At 39.9% G+C, this 10684-nt stretch overlaps 1 protein-coding gene across 4 annotated transcripts in view; it reads right to left on the bottom strand.

The window, feature by feature from the left end:
• Positions 1-30: 30 nt before the first annotated feature.
• The window catches only part of SIMC1 (SUMO interacting motifs containing 1), an 82402-nt gene continuing 71748 nt past the window's right edge, over positions 31-10684 (bottom strand). For 3 of the 4 annotated variants that reach the window (XM_057491946.1, XM_036884687.2, XM_057491954.1), the window contains one exon: positions 31-542. In XM_057491946.1, the coding sequence (XP_057347929.1) occupies positions 280-542 (263 nt within the window). In that variant the 3' untranslated portion in view covers positions 31-279. Of the gene's footprint in view, positions 543-1921; positions 1957-10684 lie in introns of all 4 variants that reach the window. The other variant, XM_057491949.1, reaches the window with a different exon arrangement.

Raw genomic sequence — 10684 nt, 5'->3', positions numbered from 1 at the left:
GCATATTAGTATTACCTGTTTCAAAAAAAGTATAGATAAATAATTTATTAAAAAATATATACACTTATATATTTAAGCCCTATTTGGGAATGGGCTAGGAGAGGATATAAAAAAAAGATATTTACTAATGAATGAGTTAGAAAGTTGTTATAACCTACAGATAAATAAGAGGTTTGGTCCTGTAAGATTTTTAACTACTGTTCCATACTTTCAGAACTTCCGAGTAGTTGGAGATAGAGTTTGGGAGGTATTCTTGGTGTGTCAGTGCTTCAAAGGACCTCAGGGGCTGCTCCAGTTCTTTGGAGAAGGTTCTGCATCAGGGTTCAAGTCTGCAGCATAGAAGAGCAGGAGCTTCAACAAGTGCACTTTGTCTCGGAGTTGTGGGACGAGCGGCTCCCCCAGCATCTGGATCAGGCGGCTGCGAAAGGCCTCGATCTGCTTCTCCACGTCCATCACTGTGATGTCATCTCCTTGCTGGGGCTTGGGCTTAATCCTTTTGATGATTAAGTCTTTGCGATCGATCACTGAACTCCGTAAGTGCTCTGTAAGAGGGAAAAAGTCAGTTGAACTGTTTTGTGTTTTATTCCTTTATGATTTTAAGAAGATTACATGCAATTCTATTAGGGTCTGGGCAAAACCTTGTTGACAGGTTATAGGATACAGGTCATGTGAGTACCAGTGCTAACTTCATTCCCAAAAGGTCCTTTGTTACTGATTTTCTCTGGTCCTCAAGAAATTTTACACATTAAAAAATTTGTATTCCATTTTAGTTTTTACCCTTTTTTGATTTAAACAATGAACATACATTAAACATTGAACGTATCTTTCAAATTAATATAACCACTTGAAAGACATTCATTCATTTTTTAACATCTTCAGGGAGATTTAGTCTAGTTAGGAAAAGTATTGCAAAGAAATCCTGAGCTTTATTTTACACTTTGTTGTGGTTTTGGTTTGTAGTAATTCTGTTTAAAAGAAAGTTTTGGACTTGGTCCGAGATGGTGGCATGGGAGGAACCTGAACTTACCCTCTCCTGTGTACACACTGGATCTATACCTACATACAGAGCAGTTCTTCCTGGAAAAGCTGAGGCTGATGAGCAGTTTCTGCACAAAAGGATATAGAAACCACAGAGAGCAGCGGAGCACTGATGACAGGAACCGCAGTAAGGAGGGGTATCACTGAGGGACATGCTTGCAGGTTCCCACCCCCTGGGGCACCGGAAGAGAACCTACAGTTTAAAGGTGAGCTAGACTGTAAGTGAAGGAAGCCTCTTCACTAACACTAACACATCCACAAACTTGGGGAGGGAACACTCCTGCATTGGAGGTGCTGGTGAGCACCACTGTTAATGTTGCCTCCTACCTTGACAGTGTTGTGGGCAGGGCCCAGGTGTCCCGGCCAGCCTGCTGCCTCAGTGAGCCCGGGGACCCTAGCCCCAGATGTCCCTACAAGATGCTCCCCTGCCCATGCCCGTCTAAGCTCCAGCAGACCCACCAAGGCAGTGCCAGAGTGGTACACAGGGGACACCTCTGTCCTGAGCCCTCTTGGGTTTTAGCTGTCCCGCCAGGGCAGTCCCAGCACAGAGCATCTGGGGGCTACCTGGCCTGTGCCCACTTCAGCTCTAGCCATCCCACCAGGGTAGCTCTGATGCGGAGCACCAGAGACCTCCAGCTTATGCTGGCTATGGTGCCAGGCAGCCAAAGGTGCTAGGCACACACAGTCTCGAGAAGGAATGTTCCTACACAAGACTACTTCAAGACTGGGAGAGGGAGCTGTTCCACCTAATTCCAGACACAGAAAATCAAACAAAATGAGATAGAGAAATATGTTCCAAATGAAAGAGCAAGATAAAACTTTGGAAAAAGAACTAAACAAAATGAAGTTAAGCAATCTACACGATAGATAAAAATAGAAATACCATGTGACTCAGTAATTCCACTTGTGGGTGTTTACCTGAAGAAAACAAACACACTAATTTGAAAAGATACATGCACTCCTATGTTTATTGCAGCATTATTTACAATAGTCAAGATGTGGAAGCAACCCACTGTGCATTGATAGGATGGACAAATGAATAAAGACGTGGTATATATATATACACAATGGAATCTTAGTCATAAAAAAGAATGAAATTTTGCTGTTTGTGACAATGTAGATGGAACTAGAGGATATTATGGTATGTGAAATGAATCAGCCAGAGAAAACCAAATACAATATGATTTCACTTAAATGTGAAATCTGAAAACAAATGAACAAACAAGGCAAATACTCCTAAATACAGAGAACAAACTGGTGATTGTCATAGGGGAGAGATACTGGGGGGGCAAAATAGGTGAAGGGGATCAAGAGGGACAAACTTCCAATTACAAAATAAGTCATGGGGATGAGAGTACAGCATAGGGAATGTAGTCAATAATATTGAAATAACTTTGTATGGTGACAGACGGTAACTACACTTACCATGATGAGCATTTCATAATGCATGCAGTTTTTGGACCACTATGTTGTACACCTGAAACTAATATTTTATGTCAACTATAATTCAATAAAAAAAATTTAAAAAGAAATAAGTCTGTATACATTATATGACAGATCAATCAAATTAATAAACACATTCATGTTTGGAACAAAGGTTCTCACTGTGGAAGAAGAGAGATTCAGTTATGGAATAGAAGGAAAGGAAGAATTCTGTGGGAGTGGAAGTAGAGTTATCAGTATGAACTTGTATTAAAAAATTTTGTAATTTACTAGCTCTGTTGTCGGAAAGGGCCTAGAATCAGACACCCCAGTATCAATCAGCATACTCAGCACTCAGATCTTGTTTTCTAAATACTATTCCCCCAACTAAAGAAACCAGACACTTTTTTTGGAGAGAAGGTGATTCTAGGTCTGTAACAAACAAGGAAATTACAAGGAGAACCTGGAACATCTTTAACAAGAAAGCAAGGGAATACTTAAAAACTCATGTGGAAGAATCTCCAAAACTACTAGAACTAATATCTGAATTCAGCAAAGTTGCAGGATACAAAATTAACACACAGAAATCTGTTTCATTCCTATACACTAACAATGAACTAGCAGAAAGAAAAATCAGGAAAACAATTCCATTCATAATTGCATCAAAAAGAATAAAATACCTACGAATAAACCTAACCAAGGAAGTGAAAGACCTATATTCTGAAAACTACAAGACACTCATGAGAGAAATTAAAGAAGATACCAATAAATGGAAACACATCCCATGCTCATGGATAGGAAGAATTAATATTGTCAAAATGGCCATCCTGCCTAAAGCAACCTACAGATGCAATGCAATCCCTATCAAAATACCAACATCATTCTTCAACTAGAGAAAATCATTCTAAAATTCATATGGAACCACAAAAGACCCCGAATAGCCAAAGCAATCCTGAGAAGGAAGAATAAAGTGGCAGAGGATTATGCTCCCTGATTTCAAGCTCTACTACAAGGCCACAGTAATCAACATAATTTGGTACTGGCACAAGAACAGATCCATGGACCAGTGGAACAGACTAGAGAGCCCAGATATAAACCCAAGCATATATGGTCAATTAAAGGAGCCATGGACATACAATGGGGAAATGACAGCCTCTTCAACAGCTGGTGTTGGCAAAACTGGACAGTACATGCAAGATAATGAAACTGGATTATTGTCTGACCCCATACACAAAAGTAAACTCAAAATGGATCAAAGACCTGAATGTAAGTCATGAAACCATAAAACTCTTAAAAGACATAGGCAAAAATCTCTTGAATATAAACACAAGCAACTTTTTGCTGAATGCATCTCCTCGGGCAAGGGAAACAAAATAAAACATGAACAAATGGGACTACATCATGCTAAAAAGCTTCTGTACAGCAAGGGACACTATCAGCAGAACAAAAAGGCATCCTACAGTAAGGGAGAATATATTTGTAAGTGACATATCTGACAAGGGGTTAACATCCAAAATATATAAAGAACTCATATGCCTCAACACCCAAAAAGCAAATAACCCTATTAAAAAATGGGCAGAGGAGCTGAACAGACAGTTCTCCAAAGAAGAAATTCACATGGCCAACAGGCACATGAAAAGATGCTCCACATCGCTAATTATAAGGGAAATGAAAATTAAAACCACAATGACGTATCACCTCTTGCCAGTTAGGATGGCCAACATAGAAAAGAACAGAAACAACAAATGCTGGCAAGGAAGCAGAGAAAGGGGACCCTCCTACACAGTTGATGGGAATGTAAACTAGGTTCAGCCATTGTGGAAAGCAGTATGGAGGTTCCTCAAAAGACTAAAAATAGAAATATCATTTGACCCAGGAATTCCACGCCTAGGAATTTACCTAAGAATGCAGTTTCCCAGTCTCAAAAAGACATATGCACCCCTATGTTTATCGCAGCACTATTTACAATAGCCAAGAAATGGAAGCAACCTAAATGTCCATCAGTAGATGAAAGGATAAAGAAGATGTGGTACATATACACAATGGAATATTATTCAGCCATAAGAAAACAAATCCTACCATTTGCAACAACATGGATGGAGCTAGAGGGTATTATGCTCAGTGAAATAAGCCAGGCAGAGAGACAAGTGCCAAATGATTTCACTCATCTGTGGAGCATAAGAACAAAGCAAAAACTGAAGGAACAAAACAGCAGCAGACTCACAAAACCCCAGAATGGACTAACAGCTGCCAAAGGGAAAGGGACTGTGGGGTGTGGGTGGGAAGGGAGGGAGTAGGGGATTATGGGGCATTATGGTTATAGCACACATAATGTATTAGGGGGGCACGGGGAAGGCAGTATAGCACAGAGAAGACAAGTAGTGATTCTATAGCATCTTACTACGCTGATGGACAGTGACTATAATGGGGTGTGTTGTGGGGTCTTGATAATGGGAGGAATCTAGTAACCACAATGTTGCTCATGTAATTGTATATTACTGATACCAGAAAAACAAAACAAACCAACAAAAACTGATGTAGACATGTCTAAAGGACAAAAGTCAGTTTCAAGAAGACTCCTGTTGGCCACATTTTGGACGTGATCATAAAAAAATGACAAAAATGGATTAAAACACATTGACTTTCAAAAAGTCTCAAGTTCACAGTATAAAAAAGGAGGGGATGGGAGATGAGATAGGTCCTTTTTTCCAGAAGAAGTCCAGTTAAGAAATGTATAAGAAATGTACAACTAGAAAGTAACCACTTTTCAATCTAACATACTGTCAGTTCAAGTAGGAACCATCAATGGATGCTAAAACCATTGAATGAGAGGCTGAACAGGATATTCACAGTCTCAAAATTTTACTTACTAGCTTAATTACTAATAACAAGGAGAACAATGGAGAAATCTGATAGACACTAGATTAATTAAATGATTAAACTTAACATCATCAATAGTAGGACTAAAGTGACATTATTGCCTCTTGATGTCCTGTACTGGGAAGGAGTGTCCCTCATGTATTCACTCTCCTGTGAACAGGATTTAATATGAAACTAATCACCAGGAAAGGATTAGACAATCCCAATTATGGAAACTTCTACAAAATAACTGGCCTGTACTATTCAAAAATCTCTGTATTATGAAAGACAAGTAAAGGCTGGGAGCTGTGTTTAATTAAAGGAGACCAAAGTGCATAATAACCAAGTATGATGTTTGACTGGAACCTGGCTCAGCACAAAACCAGCTACTTATAAAGGATATTATTGGAACATATTAGAAAATATTCTATTACGTATAAATTTATTGACTGTGATAATGAATAGTTATAATAGGAGATACTATAGGTATGTACAACATCCTTACACTTAGACTGAAGTATTTAAGCATGAAGATTATGAAGGCACAATTTAGGCTCAATAGGTTAGCAAAAAAAAGAAAAAAAAAGTATACATGGATCAATAGATGAACCAAATGTGGTAAAATGTTAACAGCTGGTAAATCAATATCAAGGGTATATGGGTATTCATTGTACTTCTCTTTCAACTTCTCTGTACGTAAAAAAACAGAAAGTATTAGGGAAAGTAAAAAAGTTACAGAGGTATCTTATCCCAAATCCACAGATTAGCCCCCACGGGGTTCTGGAAGCATGCAGAACTGAGGCAAAGGAGTGCAAGATCACGAGGACAAATGGATTGAGAGCGCTGAGGATTTGATGACTCCAGATGTACCAGAGTACACTACAGCATCATTTCCTCAATCTCCTCATTTATAAAATGGGGATAATGACACCTTCATTAACAGGGTTATTAGAAGAACTGAACTACATAGTTTCCAGAAATTTAGGAAACATAGAACAAACTTATTTTTAAGCAATGTTATTAGGTTACATTTTCAAATAATATAAAAACATCTTTTCAGGTAAAGTCCCTCTAAATTTATAGCAATTGGCCTAACTAATCTGAAAAAAAGTACAATAAATACACTAGAGTATCTAAAATGTCTGGACACACAGGAAGCAAAGTTGCCTTGGGATGTCATTGCAAGACGCTTTTAATAATCAACAAAAATTTAAGAGTGAGCACCTCCTGTGTATCTGGAACTGGGCTAGACTCTGGGGATAAGTGGAATTAGAGACTTGGAAACCAGCCCTCAAGAGACTGACTTTCTGGTTGCAGGAAGCTTAACAGCAAATAAGCCAAGAAAAACCATTATAGTTTTGGTGAGAGCCATCAAATAAATAAAGTGGATGCTGTGTTAACAGTGACACTGGGGGAATGAGGGAAGCAGCCCACTCTAGTTGGGAGGGCCTCTTAGCTGGGTCCTGAAGGATGAAAGGTTATCAACTGTGCAAAGGTCTAGGGGAAAAGCAACCCAGGTGGAGAGAACAGCAAATGCCTTGAGGCAGGAAGAACTTGTTTTGAGACTGAGTAAATCTGGGTAGTAAGGGGAAGGCAGTGCTACATCAGACTGGAAGGTAGGCTGGGCCACAGAACAGTGTGGAGTTTGGCCTCTGAGAGCAAAGGGAAGCACATGGAGGGCTTTAAGCAGGTAAATACACTGTTTCACTCTACTACTGGTAGGGAATGTTATGGGGGACACAAGTAGAATTTGATTTTCTTAAACAAGGCATATGCTACTCTGAAGAATACAAAAAGGATTTTGAAAAATGGAAAGATTGATGGAATAGAATGGGACAGGGAACACTTGGAATGGGAGCAAGAAGAATTTGGAGTTTATTAAAATAATACAGGAAATTCACAGAAGCAAATGTTGGCAGCGCCAATCTAAGCACAGTCCAAGGGAGTGGAGAGCTTGGCCAGAAGACTTTAGCCATTCTGGTCCAGTTGACAAGACCTTGGATTTTATGCTTCAGTAAGGATGAGAGTTCTTACATCAGAGGTGGTTGTGATTATTGTGTGAGGTGATTTTCGTAATGAGTTTAGCATAAAGCCTTGCTCAAGATATTTCGATTGGTAGTAGTAGTATTATCAGTTCCTGCTCAATATACTAGGGTTAACTATTAATATTTTATCATCATCACCACCACCACCATCATCAACACTATAGGAATCTCCAACCTAACAGTCACACTGAGCTCTTCATCTTCCTGCAGATCTTTTCCTCCATTATCTCCAGGTCAGTAACGGCAGCACCCTGGACTCAGCCTTTAGACTCAGCCACCCAAGTCTGATCAAAATGATCTTCAAAGTGCTTCTGTTCCAGCCACTGTCTGCCCCATTGTACTACCCACACCTTTGTCACCATTACCCCTTCCCTGACCTCCCTGGTTCTCCACCAAACTATTTGCCACGTATCAGGCAGAGCAACCTTACACAAACCACTTCGATGGCTTCTCTTCATTCTTAGAATCAAGTTGAAATTCCTTAACATGGCCCTTCAGGCCCTATCCCATCTCCTGTTCTAGTCTTGTCTCATGCTGTTCTTCCTTTGCTCACTCCTCTCCAGTCCTACCAGCTTGGTCTGTGTTCCCTGGACTCACTAAGCAACCTCTTCTCTCAAGGGCCTTGGACATGCTGTTTTTTCCTTCTGGAAAATGCTGCCCTGTCAATTTGGCTGGCTAACATCAGTACCTCATATCTCAGCTGAAGTATCACTTCATTAAGGCCTTCCCAGTTCCTTCCAAAAATAGTTTTAAGTCCTCCTATTTTGTGCACTTCTTTCCTTCATAACATTATCCTTATTGTAATTAAATACCACTTGTGTGATTATATGTTTAGTATCAATGTCTTCACTAGACAATAAGCTATATAGACAGGGACTATGTTGGCCTTATTCACTGAAGTTTTCCCAATGAGCCAGGCAGAGAGAAGGCATTCAGTAAATACTGCTTGCCTGGATGAATGCATGAACTGAATCTTGCCTGCATTTGCTTTCCCCCCTCTCAGAAAGGGCTCCTTGTGGGAAGGCTGTGTGTGTGACCCTCCTCGGAATGAACTGGTGTCTCTCCAGGGCATGAAGTAGTGTCTGACTTCTGTGGGCCCCCTGCCTAAGCTGTCTAGCTGAGTAGAATTCAAAGAAAGCATGTATTTTTTGCTCATTTAAATATTACATGTTCAAGTTCCTAGAATTCATAGCTTCAAAATATAAGGTTTTAACTATTCACAACATGGCATAATTTTGTAATTTTGCTGAGGTTCAAACTTGAGTTACATGGACAGGAAACTGGGGTATAAGAGGACTGATTTAGCCAGAGAATGTGAGCTTAACATCTCAGTGGGGCTACTCTGCCCTCTACGGAAACATTTACAAAATGTGGGAGTTCAGCATGTAGTTCTCACCAAGATCAGGGGTCTGTACAAAAGTAATTAACAAAGGGTTAGAAATTCCTTTGAATCTCACCTTCTAACCTAATCCAGTGATTTCATAGGGAAGTAATTCCTTCCAGTGTGTTTTCATTGTGCACAGACTTTGACAACAGATCTAACTTTGAATCCTGACTCTGCATTTACTTTTCTATCAGCCTTTGTTTTCCCATCTGTAAAAGGGGGATGACACCTTCACAAAGTTATTGGATATATAAACCAGCGTATGTGGATTTATCTGTCTGCCTTCCTCTTTTCCTCCATGCTAAGAGGTTCTCCTAAACAAAGGACAAGATTGGGTTCCCTAACCTGTTCCTTTCATCCCCAACCCTTGGAGCTGGACAATTCAGGTTGACTGCAAAATGCCCTCAATAATGTCCTCAGACTAGCTGAAGGGGGCAGAGATGACTAAGGAGCCCTCACAGTAAAATTCCTACTGACAAGGGCAGTGACCGTTCCAGGGTACCATCCAGCTGTGCTCTTTGTAGGATACTGTTCTCAAAATACTGCATTGAAATACTTCTTTCCTTCTTAACTCTTGGTCTCCAAAGAAGGTGGAGTGGATGTAGAAGATATAATAGCCTTGGAACACACCCCATTTATTCTGGGTCAATATACACTGATTTGAGGCCTCCCTCTCCTTTATTTCAAGCATAAGAATATTCTGTAGTAAAAGTGGATCCCATATCCATCTTAAGTCACTATTGATCAGAACCTAGGTGTATCCCTGGGAAGCAAAACAGAATGAACAAGAAGTGTTAAAGGTGGACTTTAAACAAAACCAAGCTGCTTTAATATTAAACTTTCTGTTGGGTCTCCAAAAGAAACCATTACATAACTTCAGTGAGGCTAAGTACACATGGAGTTTGCCTCTGGGGCTCTGTTCCGAGAAGGATATGTACCTTTCTTTGAGGGTACTAAAACATGCACAAGCTACACAAACACAAATACCATTACCTTGACAATGCACTCTCACATTTTAGTTACAAGAGCCTGACACAGAGAAGACCCTGTAGCCTGCTCCTGGCTAGACAAATGGGTAGACTGAGATTCAACTAACGTTGACTGAAGACTTCCTGCTTTCTTCTCATACCCATTAACAGTCAGTTTTGGCAAAGTATATATCACCATCCCCATTCTAAACAAGGAAGAAATTGAGGTCTAGGGTTAGCTAAAGTTAGCTGCCCAACACAGAGTACATGGTGGAGTTAGGATTTAAACCCAGATCTTCTGTCTTAAATTCAGTGCTTTCACCACAACTGCTTCCTCAGTTCCAAGCCATAGAGGGTGTTAAGGCTATCTTACCTTCCCAAGTGCCATTATTGAGCCAACATGAATCTTAACATGAATGTGGCAGGCAAATTTTAAATATACGCCTTTCCACTTTACTGTTTGAGTGTAAGTTGGACATTGTGCCTCTCAATGCCTCAATACCTCAGTATGAACTTCTTAAAACTGAAGACATATAATTTCATAAGCCAGTATGATTACTGAAAAAAATAGGACATTGCACAAGAATAGACCCATAGACCAATGGAACAGACTAGAGAGCCCTGATATAAAACCACCCATATATGGTCAATTAATATATGATAAAGGAGCCATGGACATACAATGGGGAAATGACAGCCTCTTCAACAGCTGGTGTTGGCAAAACTGGACAGCTACATGCAAGAGAATGAAACTGGATTATCGTTTAAACCCATACACAAAAGTAAACTTGAAGTGGATCAAAGACTTGAATGTAAGTCATGAAACCATAAAACTTAGAAGACAACATAGGCAAACATCTCCTGAATATGAGCATGAGTAACTTCTTCCTGAATGCATCTCCTCGAGCAAGGGAAATAAAAGCAAAAATGAATTCATGGGACTACATCAAACCAAAAAGTTTCTGTAC

The sequence above is a fragment of the Manis pentadactyla genome, chromosome 2 (assembly GCF_030020395.1).
Source record: "Manis pentadactyla isolate mManPen7 chromosome 2, mManPen7.hap1, whole genome shotgun sequence".
NCBI classification, from domain to species: domain Eukaryota; kingdom Metazoa; phylum Chordata; class Mammalia; order Pholidota; family Manidae; genus Manis; species Manis pentadactyla.
The sequence above is the reverse complement of the archived record's forward strand: the minus strand, read 5'-3'. Positions and strand labels throughout refer to the sequence as shown.